The sequence below is a fragment of the Augochlora pura genome, chromosome 6 (genome assembly GCF_028453695.1).
Source record: "Augochlora pura isolate Apur16 chromosome 6, APUR_v2.2.1, whole genome shotgun sequence".
Taxonomy (NCBI): Eukaryota; Metazoa; Arthropoda; class Insecta; order Hymenoptera; family Halictidae; genus Augochlora; species Augochlora pura.
The window spans coordinates 24,097,778-24,110,297 of record NC_135777.1 but is presented as its reverse complement, the minus strand read 5'-3'; the positions used below and the strand labels follow the sequence as shown (position 1 = coordinate 24,110,297).

Genomic DNA, 12,520 nt, shown 5'->3' with positions numbered 1-12,520 from the left:
AATTACGAAGCAGTCTATTCTAATTCGAATGTTCTAGGTGACAAATCGTCAACTACATTTAAATCCATAATGAGATTGTCCTACTCGCGCGAAACAAAAATTGTGCGTTGCGTGTTTAATTCACGAATTATTTAATATGGAGAAGATACTTACGGTCTTTGGTGGTGTACTTTCCATTTCTCAAGTTGCTTTCATATGGGCCATCATACTCTAGCTTGACTTTGTAGTCTTGCAGTTCCTTTTTCATTGCTTTGATCAGTGGATATTTTCCACCCCCGCAGGATCCTCTGAAGTCGTCCATGTCCACCGACCATATCATTATGCCTCCGAAACCTTCATCTTTCAGCCATTGCATCTAAAATAATTGTTATTTAATTCAATTAAATTGTAATTATTATCTCTGCAAATTACTTTTACCTTGTTTATAAGGCTTCTTTCGTCGTCGAATCCAACCCACTGATCGTCCCTGTACGCAAAAGGTACCTGTTGCTCGCTGTCCCAGACTAGAGTCGTATTATCTTCGTTCAGGAAGCCACAAACCTACGCGTTCAACAACACCATCTTAATTACTATACGACTCTGAGAAATTCTTGATAAATATTCGAGAATGGTTCGCGTCTTGCCTCGTAGTATGAGAGGAATCCAGATTCATTGGTGAAATTGCCAGCCGTTCCTCCACCGGAAGCAGGTGCGCCGATGTCAAACTTCTCTTTGTCGACTAATGTGAACGATCTACCATAAGTTGGCATACCGATCATTAGTTTCTCTTTTGGTGCACCCTGTTTCACCCACTCCCTGGCACTATAATCCTATGAAATCAAATCGACGATTCGATTATTGGATGAATTATTGGAAATAAAAAAAAATTGTTTCCTTTGATCGTTTTGATCAGTTGCAAATACTATTCAATTTGCAATCTTCACTTACCACTGTCAATTTCTTTTGATAACTGGTTGCGCTTTCCAAAGGAAACAGTGGACTGTTGTGACCGACTTGTCTTTCCCATTGTCCATGGAAGTCGTACGTCATTACGTTAATAAAGTCCAGGTACTTCGATATTTCGGGCACGTCATACCTGTCGATTAGCGATAATATTTATTTATTTATTTGTCTAATTAATGGGCCAAGGTCATTTTAAACAATTGTAGAACAAAGTGACATTTTAACAAAGTGATAAGTGAAAACTTACCCAGCTGCAATAGCTTCGAAACTAGCAGGCACTGCTGCTGATAACAGCAATTTCGGTTGGCCAGAACTCTTCGCTTCGCCCTCAAAAGCCAATCGGAGTTCTTTCAAAAGATTTATGTAGGCTGCCCGGTCATCGCCACCCCTAATGCATTGAAATAATTATTTAAACAACAGTTTCTGGGAAAAACAAAAATTACATAAAAATTTAAATATATAATTTATAAATATTATATAAAAGTTTCAAGTACTCTATAAATCATTCGAATAAGACAAATATGTTTTATTTTAATTATTTTTACCGTGGATATTCCCAGTCGACGTCCAGGCCATCGAATTTGTATTCTCTCAAGAAATCGATTGCCTCGTATACAAATTGATTCATACGGAAAGTATTGCTGGTCAGCTCTTTGAAAGGCGTTGATCCGAAAGCCCACCCACCGATTGCTAATAATATCTGTAATATAAATTCTCGGTTATCAATTCATATCTACGGTCCAGATGGTTGTGATAAAATCGCGAGAAAGAATCAAGTGACCTTGATGTCTGGATTCTTATCGCGAAGAGCGATCAGTCGGTTGTACATCTCGGAGTCCTTGTCGCTCTCCTCTACGAGCAAGTGATTCTTCAAGGTCGCGAACGCGTAGACTATGTGAGTGCAGAGCGTCGGATCGATGTCCTCTGGCATGAATCTGCCGGCTCCGGGCCTTCTGTGAGACCAATTGGTCAAGTAGCAGATCGACTGGGCCTCTCTTTCTGTGGGCAAGAAACAGGTAGGCTCGCTCGAATATCGGTGTCAGGTAATGTTACGCGGCACGGTTTCGTGTTTCCCGCAAAATGCACCGTGCGACATTTCGCGGACCAGAATCCGGACGGTGATCCCGAACTGTGACAACATCGCTAATTGATACTCCGACGAAGGAACGCCTCCAAGCGTAACACGCTTAAACGCAACGGGCCAATCTTAATTAAACTATCAAATATAATTTAATGAAAAATTCGTAACATATTTATCTTTTATTTATCACGATTCAGGATCACTGGTGGTGCTCAATGTACATTTCAATGATCACCTAATTAACCAGTTACGAAGCTTGACCATTTCGAGTTACCATTTGGCGGAGTATTGATGACAAGTTGCGTGGTCGGCTTCTGAATTTTTTTCGCCTTATTAAGAGCATCGGACACCGATATTTTATAAGCCTCTGGTTTCTTTTGAACGACCTCCGTGACCGTGGTAGCAACCGCGCTCCAATCGACGTCCTTCGCGTTCGGTCCTCTCGAGATTCCGAGCAATTCCTCTCTCATTGCTCCGATCAACGGGTACCTGACGTTGCCGCCGCAAACGGTGCCGTTGAAATCGTCCATGTCCACTGTCCACACCATCGCGCCACCGTAACCTTTACTCTTCAACCAATCCATCTTTAGCCGAATGGATTTCTCGTCGTCGAACCCAACCCATTGTTCCTGCTGCACTAAATACGGGACCTTCATTTCGTCGTCCCATACGTAGGCCGCGCCGTTTTGCAGCATCTCGCAGATCTGTCGCAGTAAAAATATTCTGTTAAAATTATACTCATTGTTCTTTACCATCGATTAAGTTTTTCAGAGACAATTTAATGAATTTTTAAGACATTACTACAGTCGCATGAATTTCTTTGAAACATTTTTCTTATAACTTAAGTGCGACATCATGCATTTTTTAATTCTATTTAATATGAAGCGAAATATTTGGATTTGCATCTAAGTATTCTTTACAGGTTCAAATAAAAATTATTTAGTTTAGTAAACTGTTTTATGTAGGCACTCGTGGCAACGTCACAATTTGTATTTTCCTGGGAACAGGTGTTCGGTGATTTATGGACGATAGCGTACATCCGTTGTGTCGAGAGTGGCCGCGCTGATTTTTAATTAACTCACGACTTTCTACAGTCGACACCGTGCATGCGCATCCGCCATTAAATTTATATGTCCTCTCTCACGTTTACGTGGCTCTCGGTCTAAAGGCCAGCCCGTCATCGTTTTACTACTGCATAATTGCCATGAAATAATAGTTGTCCATAGTAGACCATGAACGATAGAACACAAAATCCAAAAGTATTTGTTCCTTAGATACCACCGCATACATAATGTGTTTCGTACTTCGCGTTTCAAAAAATTTGTACCACCAAATTTTACTTAAACAGAGCAACTATCACTGAGGGTGTATAATTTTCTGTTTTATTCGACTTGACAGTTGCTAAATTGACAAATAAATATATTGGAACCGTTGATAGATGATCTGAGAAAATTCTCAGAGTGAAAAGGCTAAAATTATAACTTTTAATTTCTGGTTTTGTTTATCGAGCTACATGACTTCGATTGGCTCGACGGAACGGTAGTTTGAAAGCGAAGGCGTTAGGTAATAATATTCGGTAAAACTTGAAAGATCGGTTGACATATTGCGAAATGGTGTCGCGATTGACAAGCGTGCGCGCGAGAGCAAATACCTCGTAATAGGCAAGAAAGCCGGACTCCTTGGTGTACTCGCCGGCCTTTCCACCGCCGCTGGCAGCCGAATGAACACGGAAATTCGCAGGATTCGACAACGTGAAGGATCGGCCATAGGTAGGCATGCCAATTATCAATTTCTCTTTAGGGGCACCAAGCCGGACCCACATCGTAGCCGCGTTGTCCACGCTAAGCTGCTTCTGCCACTCAGAATCCAGCGACGAGGCGTACAAAGGTGCATTGTGTCCCGTTTCTCTTTCCCATTTCCCGTGAAAGTCGTACGCCATCAAATTGATGAAGTCCAGGTAACTGAACAGACGTGGTAATTAGAAAACGCAATCGTAAAACAGACTTCCAGACAGTGTGACCTTAACCCTGATTGATCAGATCGTGCACACAAGCTTTCTTCGAGCAATTCAGCCAATGCAAAATTCCTGACACGTTCTACATGCAATCGTAACATTATTTCATCGTCTGTTTTCATTCGATTATCTTGTCTCGCTTAATTCAGATTTGTGTAGCTTTACCCTTTTACACTCTGGTTTTAAATGCACCTTGATCTTTTCATTCCAAACGAGAGGTTGCATTTAGATATTATAATACGATCGATGAAACAAAGATCAGCTTCACGTACCATGTAATGCGTATATTAAGCGATAGCTAATACGAATTGTTACCTGGCGACGGCTGGAACGTCATATCCACTCTTCACGTTGTCCGGACCAACTGGCACAGCAGCAGTCAACAAAAGCCGCGGCATTTTCTTTTCCTGGGCTTCTGCTTCGAAAGCTTCTCGAAGCTCTGTAAACAGAATAATATTCGATGATGTCTGATTTAAACTGCACCATACCTAAATCATCCAAAAATTTTAGACACAGTTGTTAATATTCCAGAACAATTTATTAATCGTTATTTGCCTCTCTGCGCCTACCTTTCAGCAGAAGAATATAGTTCTTCTTGTCATCTCCTCCCTTCGGATACTCCCAATCGATGTCAAGACCGTCGAAATTTCGGTCTCGCAAATACGGTATAGCGCTGTAGATGAAAGTCTGCCTGGCGTACCTCGTCGACGACATATCCTTGAACTTTTGGGTGCCGAAGGACCAACCACCTGATAAACATCGTACGAGACAACTCTGTCATGTTCAATGCCCACGGAATCATTTATAATAGTCGGGTCGTTGATAAGCCGAATTCTCGAATCGTGGGTGTAAACGATCCTTTGTTTAAACCGTGCGATATCTTCGAAATTATCTCCGAACGATGAGCAAATTTATTCCATCGATTTTTATTTCATTACGAATAATTTGGTGAAAACTCATTTATGAATCAAGCGACTATTTTATTCTGTTTGGTAAAACTATTTGATAATCTAAACAGTCCACTTATGACCGGACATACTGAAGCTATTCATCGACATATAAATATTTTTAATTATTTAACCCTTTGCGATCAATTACTATTGTTTACTATTGGTTCAGAAACTCACCGATAGCGAGAAGGATCTTCAAAGACGGATTAGCCTTCTTCAGGTTGATAATTTTATCGTAGAGCCCGACTTTTCCATCTTTCGTTTCGTCGTTCGATTCGAAGCTCGTTAACTTGTTCTTCTTCAGCCAACCGAACGCGAAAATGATGTGCGTACACAGATCCGGTTGAATATCCTCAGGTAAGAATTTCCCTATCTTCGTACGGTACTGTGACCAGTTTGTATAGTAGCATACGAGCTGCAAATTTCACGTAACATTACGATCCAATGTTTAATTGTTTGATAAATTGAAGCAAAGATTTTGACGGGCAAGGAACGATAAATTGTGATCTTTAGGGACGAGTCTACCAAGTGTGTACTTGAACCCCTTCTCCGATATTATTAGACGGTACTATTCGGTCGATACAACGTTTATTTCAACCCTTTGCGACCTTTAATCGTCATCGGACTTTCCGTAGGAACTAGAATGGCGATAGGGTGACAACAATAACTATTTTATTAATAGGCATCTACATCGTTAGATGCTCGGTGATACTACTCGTGTGCACTTCTTACGTCAATAATGTGTTTCGTGGTTATCGTTTTATACATTATTATAGGACAGCCTTATTTATTATTATTTTTTTCGAAAAATCTCTGAAGAAATTGTATGCACTTAGTACATGTTTTTTTAAACAAAGTTTGACCTTTTGCTATGAGCTTGAAGTTAACTATGTATTAAAATATTTTATACTTATTATTATGCTAAATATATAAATAAAGTTGAAATATTAAAAATAAATATTGTAAACTTTCGTTGGTATTCTAATACAATATCATTTAAAAAATACAAATGTCTTCGATGCTGTTTCAATTTTTCAATTAAAGTATAGGAAGAATCAGGTCATACTTTAGAAATATCTGTGTCACAAAATAAATGTCATACCTACCTTGTAGTCCTCCGTCTTGCCGGTCTGAATCTCATTTTTCTTGTTCTTGTTGCTGATGCGATTTCGCGTGACTTTGAATCTGTTCACGCTGGCGGAGACCTCTTGATCGTTCGAATTCGACGTGCTGCTGCTGCTGCTGCTGCTTGTTGTCGGCCTTCGAAATCTTTTCCTTGCGCCTGTACATGTCACCCAATCGTTAGTTTTCTTAATATCGTTCGGCTCGCCTGATTATTATTGTTTCTAACAAATTACAGTCGCCATTATTATCTTTCGCATAACATCTGGCGTTGTTACGCTCGTTAAGAGAATCGAAATAAAATATTCAGCGATACGTTGATTGAAACGACTGGAAAAATATTAATTACAGTTCCAGATACTTGTGCAGTAGTAACAATTAGATTAATTGTAGGTCATAGGTAGTAGATACCTTCTACGTCATTGAGGATCCCGAGAAGTACGATCAGGCAGACGAGCAGCAGGCAGGTCGTTCTGCTGGTCGACACCTGAAAAGAAAGTGAGCATGATATTACATTTTGACGTTTCGAAGTAAAGGATGCACGAGGTACGAGAGTACTGTTCGTTGCTTGACGATAACTGTACTGCAATTTTATACGCTCGTGCGACAATAGGTGCGACGAAAATGACGTTCCACGATGCTTTTCGTTTTAACTCGAACGTATATTTATTTCAGCAAAACGGGTTTGCATGAATTACTAATAACCATCGAGAGAAATATAGAAGTATAGCCATAGTATAGTAATTATAACAAGGACCGTAATAAACGTTCATTAGAAATACCAAACAGCTTCGATTACGATCGATTAATAATCATAAGGGAAACGATAGTTTATTTGAATCGAAATAATTGCTGCTTATGCCCACGGTGGCTGCCCGATCTTTATTATGCATTATTAATTTATTCCGTTCCCGAGGGCTGCAGCGAATGAATTTTAAACGCGACACTGTTTCCGGTACGGGACAAAAGCTGGAGAAAGCTGCTGTGGTTTCAACAATGAATCACCGAGTAGAACTTTAATAATGATTCAATGAAGATTGAGATTCGTCGATCTCCTGTCTAGGGTAGGTATTAGGGTTCTCACGGCAAACACGAAACCACCTGGCCGCAGAAAACTTCGTAGAAAGTTCTCGATCGTTCCAGAAATTGGTTAACTCTACGCAACTAACAATAAAAGCAATTCATTGATAAATCAGTCATAATACTGACAGTATTACAAGTAATGAGAGCTACACTTATTTGAGCTAACCGAAAGAGTAATATTTTATTTATACTAAAGTAATCCTAAAAGTATAATTCTATCTACATACATTGAATTAACTGTCAGAGGATATAAATTTGTTTTTAATATATTTTCTATAATTTTAACCAGACATTTTGCTGTTATTTTTAGCTGCAGAACACGTTCGTAATGACAGTGCAATGTATACGAAGTATCATTTTGCCACGACAATGGAAAGGCAATGAATATGAAATGAAATCAGAATGATGCGGTGGAGGCTTCGCAACGTTTCTGTCTGACAGCTTATTGTCCAGGATTTTTTCTTGTATTCTCGAAGGTACTTGAACCCACATCGGTCTGCTCGCAAGCGAATGGGAAGCTCGGGAGTCGGTGGACTCGTTGGCTAGCACACCGACCTGTCAGCCATTTTCTCGTACCTCCTTCGCTGCGCTAATCTCTGCGCTGTCGCGACAGCGTTCAAAAATTGTAAAAACTTAAAAAAACAAATTCTACGGACGTCTGCACAGCTTTCAAATTGTTCGAGTCGGAATTTCTATTTTCGATAGCTGTCGGAGACTGGTTTGAAAACGTTGTGCAATCGCGGCAACATAAAATCGCGGCAGTTAAATGAATAAGAACTTCTACTTTGCTGGGTTTTGCAGAGCGGCATGTGCAACATGTTTGCATAAATATCTGGAATTCACTCATTATTTTAATAACATATTTCCTATCCTTGACGGACAAACGTTTCTGCAGCTGTTGCAGCTGATAAATATTAACGAGCAATCTGTCAATTTATATGGAAAATAAAAAACGCAACATTGCAAGATTAAAGCGACAATATTTTTATAATTGTTAAATATGACAGCCTTGCGACATGAACGGATAAAATCGTGACGAAATCGTTATTTAAATATCGTGAATTTAAATTGCCACGATATATAGAATTTTTAGAAGTATTATAATTATTATTATTAATAAATTATACGTCGTTGCAAGAATTTTCCACGTGTCACCGTTCATAGTTTTCTCCTGGAACGATAAAGTTCGCGGACTTTCGCGAGATCAGGGTGTCCGATGCTCGGCAGCGCCATGCGCGGCGCGTTTCATTTCACTTTCAAAATCGTTCATGGATAAAACACGGACAGAGTTCGGCGAATCTTGCGAACTGAATAGAAATTGCAACTCGGGGGGGGGGGGGGGTCGCGTTTCATGAAATTCTGTCGCGGATTTTTAAACTCCGACTCGCCACCGCGCTGTTCCAGTACAGTTCGAACACAATGGAGAGATCGAGAACCGAGCGTTTGCTCACGTTCTCGTGACACTTATCGCTGCGATGAAGGGAAAGCACTGTTGACACAAATAGAAACGTAAAACGCAATGGTGCGATAAGTCGGATTTTCTAAAACGACCGGCCGCGAGACGCTTTTCATCCTGTTTCAATTTTCTTGCTTCGCCGCTGCGCCGAGAATATTCCGACCAACTTTCACGGCCGTCTATGTATTCGGCGGCGCGCTAAAGCTGTTGCACGCGATTAATATCTACTAAGTTTGCGGACGATCGTGGCACAGAATTCCATCTATTTATTTTAGTGAAATTAATTAAGTTACTTCTCTCTGATATCAAATCCAATGAGATCGAGTAATCGCGGACAGTTTTTCAAACACGTTTCACATTTGATTTTACACGTTTGATTTAGTACGATTTTGCACCGATACACGATTCCCGCGATCTTCTTGAGAACTTACGCGCATCGTGAAAGCAACCAGTGTTGATTCAGAAAGGGTATATAATGAAGGAAACGTTGATTTGTAGTGAAAGTACTTTAATTTATGCATACACGTAATTGCATGAATGGCCGGTGCTTTATTCAATTTTTCCACGAATTTATCGTCGAACTCTGCCAACCTATGAATCTCTTTTATAATTGAAAGATTATGGGTTCCTCAAATTTTATTGCACACATTTATCGATTGAAGTAACAATTGTCCCACATGCAATAATATTTCAGGGCAGAAACGCTCTCATATTTCATTCCTTCCGTTTCGATGTTTTGCACAATTTATTCAGTCTTGGCTTGATACTTTATTCCTTTTTTCATATCTACTTCCTCTGGCTTTTGTTTTTCATGTTGCATTGAACAGACGTAAACATAATTCCGACATTGTTGAATCCCGCGAGTTATATAAGATTACCAGTAAATATATTTCTAGCGAATCATAATTGCTAATTCCGCGAGTGAATGTACAATAGATCGTTATCAATGAAAGAATAATTTGCATAAATGTAAATTTAATATTGTGGAAACACTAAGCTCGAAGAAAACAAAACAGAAACGTGCATACACCCCCACCCTCTCCAAGGGAGTTAAGACACAGGAAATTCAACGAGTTCTTTTCAAAGTCAATTTTCTAAAAGAAATACATTTATAAATGCGAAATTGTAATTTATACTGAAAACTTTCATTTTTCTGTATCGGTTATTGTCGTTTGATAGGAATTGCCCGAGGATGTGGGCCCATCTGAAATCTTCCACACGAACCGGGACCGAACGCGGTTTCGAAATGTTGCCGCGACGCCGAGAAAATGCTTGAAAAGAGATTCAAATCCAGATTAGATTCGCGCGCGCGGCAGCGCAAACCGAGTTCTTTCTTCTGCCATATTTTCACTCCATTGTCATTTACGTTGCAATTACGCTGATGAGACTCTTTATTATGTTTGCAATTATTCCACGTTATACTTTTTTTTCTTCTCGTTGCTTCATTATGATCGTTGCCTGCTAATTAACGCGATGCGCGAAGATTAAGGAACAAAACCGCGAGTGTATTCTTTCCGAAGGGGGCCAACCACGGGGTCTGACCTATACAATTTGCATACAAGGATTTCTCTGCCCCCCCCCCCCCCCTCCCCTCGTCGCGCAACGACTCTTTTCTGCTCGTGCTTTTGTTTTCGGGACAATGATTTGCTAATCCGACCGACAAGCGATTTTTGCAAAATAACAAAACTGTGGGAAATGCAGCTGCAACGATGCTTCTGAGGCGGGGGGGGGGGGGGGGGGGGGGGGGGGGGGGGGCGGTTATTTAAATAAAGGGGCCGATAATTCTAATTTTCACAATTCAATCTCTTCTCGTTTTACAATGGAAATCAAGCGCATCGTAACTACTCCGCGAGGTTTTACTCCATAAAGTAGTCCAGCGAAATTGCATAATTAAAAAAGGAGGAGTGCAATAGTAAAAACAAGAGAGCCGGTATAGCTCCATATAAATAAAACTGCAGGAATAGCGATAAATTACGTGAACCGGACAAAAAAGTAGAGAAAGGGGAGTGAATGGGACGAATCAATGGATTCAATTATCCTTTCTTGGATGTCAGGCCGAGATAAGAAAGTATCCTGCTACATAATACCTTCCTGATGTTTTGTCTCGCGGAAGTAGCGGAGATTCTTGAAGAAAACGGCAAGAAATATTGCTCGAGTAATACAGGGATCTGGATCATTTATAGATAGGCGAACTAAAGACAGACGATGATCTAATTCGGTAATGCATCGTTTGATTTCACACGAAATTCTGCGCATTCGTGTACCTTGGTGCAATAATAGGTGCGCATAGGTAGCCGAGGGTTAAATTTGTAAATGATGCATCTCAATCCTTTGACATTATATTATGCAAAAGGAGCCTTTCGCGATCGCAGTCGAGACTAATGGAAAGGTGATAATTCTCTGCGAAATGGATTGAACCAATATTCAGGGTACGAGCGTACGAAACACAGTAATTTTCTAATACCATAGTTGGGGAACAGGATCGTGAATCCGTTCAAGGCCGCTGAGAGGCCATCCCAGCTGTCTTACATGTTCCATTTCCTATCTTTTCGCGAAACTTTCCATTCCACAAAAGTTCTTCGGTTTGGTACATAAAAGCAGCCTAGCATAACGATGAAAGTTGGAATCGCGAGTGGAGTAGTGCCTCTGATCGAAGGCCTTGAACCGCCATTTTAATTCGTTCCGATTACAGCAGGTGGAAAATTATAGAGAAGTCTCCTCTTTCCCAATCGGGTCGACGCGACGGAACATCGAACGCTGTGTCATAATATAATAATGTTTAATGTTGTCGCAACAACCTCTCGGACAGTATTCAGCGCGGCTCCGCTTAAGAAAGCACGCGACGCGCACGCTCGCGTTCGTTCTCTCTGGAACGGTCTGGAACACGCACTGTGTACAAATGTTATCGCCGAATCAATGGCCTTGAATTTTTAGACTTTTCTTCGTGGTACAGAATGCCGAGGAACCGTGTCTTGGCGTCTCCTCGATGGAACTGGGTTAGCGTTTCGAATGCTTCGCGACTGCGCCAAAACGCTCCTGAGATCTCCAGTGATTTATTTCGCTTTTCTTATCAACCTATGGAAATCTTACTTAAACATTACTTTTTCAAATTAACATTACTGCATAACCTAGACACAACCTTAACAAATTCTCCTATCGAAATCTTGTTCGTTAACTGGTAAAATTGCACCTCGAGCGTTTCAGTCGAAGATGAATTTCAGAAAACCTCGAAGCAAGAAAAAAACTGTCTTTCAGCCTACCAAAAGATTTTCTACGACGAAAAAATGCTAGCACGAATTTCGTAATACGTGTACGTGGACTTTCACGCGTCTTACTTCACGAATGCCGTAAATGCGCGACCGCATTCGTCGGGAATAGTGCAGTCTCCCTCGTGTTCGTCCAGAAATCAATTATACATTTCGAGGGAATAGAGTCGCGAGCGAAATAGCTCGCGAGACACTCTCGCGGAATCGAAACCCGCGAGACAGCGAATTCTATGGCGAATTCGCCTAACCGAGGTGAGCGCGGCGTTATGCAGTGCATGCTCGGCGAGTATGCAGAGGCGTGCAAACTCGGGAGAAAGAGAAAACACGTGGTCGGTAAACGGAGGAAGGAAGAAAGCCAGAGAGAGAGAGAGAGAGAGAGAGAGAGAGGGGAAGAAAGATTTCTATGCAGCGCTTTTAGTGCGCCTTCTTTTACAACGCCGCGCTCTGCACGACTTCTCGTCGGTCTCGCGTTGTGTTATCCAGCCAGTTGAGCGTCTGTAACTCGATATGACAATAATCTCGAACATTTTCTTGACGCTGCCATGATTTATCCGGATTACAACATCCGACATTTCTGCAGGGAAGGGAACAATACTTTCCATAATG

At 40.9% G+C, this 12,520-nt stretch overlaps 1 protein-coding gene across 1 annotated transcript in view; it reads right to left on the bottom strand.

The window, feature by feature from the left end:
• The window catches only part of Cht7 (chitinase 7), a 29,156-nt gene that overhangs the window by 847 nt on the left and 15,789 nt on the right, over positions 1-12,520 (bottom strand). The window contains exons 2-15 of the mRNA XM_078182352.1: positions 6,521-6,596; positions 6,094-6,269; positions 5,165-5,402; positions 4,607-4,786; positions 4,353-4,476; positions 3,675-3,984; positions 2,298-2,727; positions 1,724-1,941; positions 1,488-1,642; positions 1,190-1,330; positions 928-1,075; positions 624-809; positions 418-540; positions 154-355 (exon numbers count right to left, since the gene is read on the bottom strand). Coding sequence (XP_078038478.1) covers positions 154-355; positions 418-540; positions 624-809; positions 928-1,075; positions 1,190-1,330; positions 1,488-1,642; positions 1,724-1,941; positions 2,298-2,727; positions 3,675-3,984; positions 4,353-4,476; positions 4,607-4,786; positions 5,165-5,402; positions 6,094-6,269; positions 6,521-6,596 — 2,707 coding nt within the window. The remainder of the gene's footprint in view (positions 1-153; positions 356-417; positions 541-623; positions 810-927; positions 1,076-1,189; positions 1,331-1,487; positions 1,643-1,723; positions 1,942-2,297; positions 2,728-3,674; positions 3,985-4,352; positions 4,477-4,606; positions 4,787-5,164; positions 5,403-6,093; positions 6,270-6,520; positions 6,597-12,520) is intronic.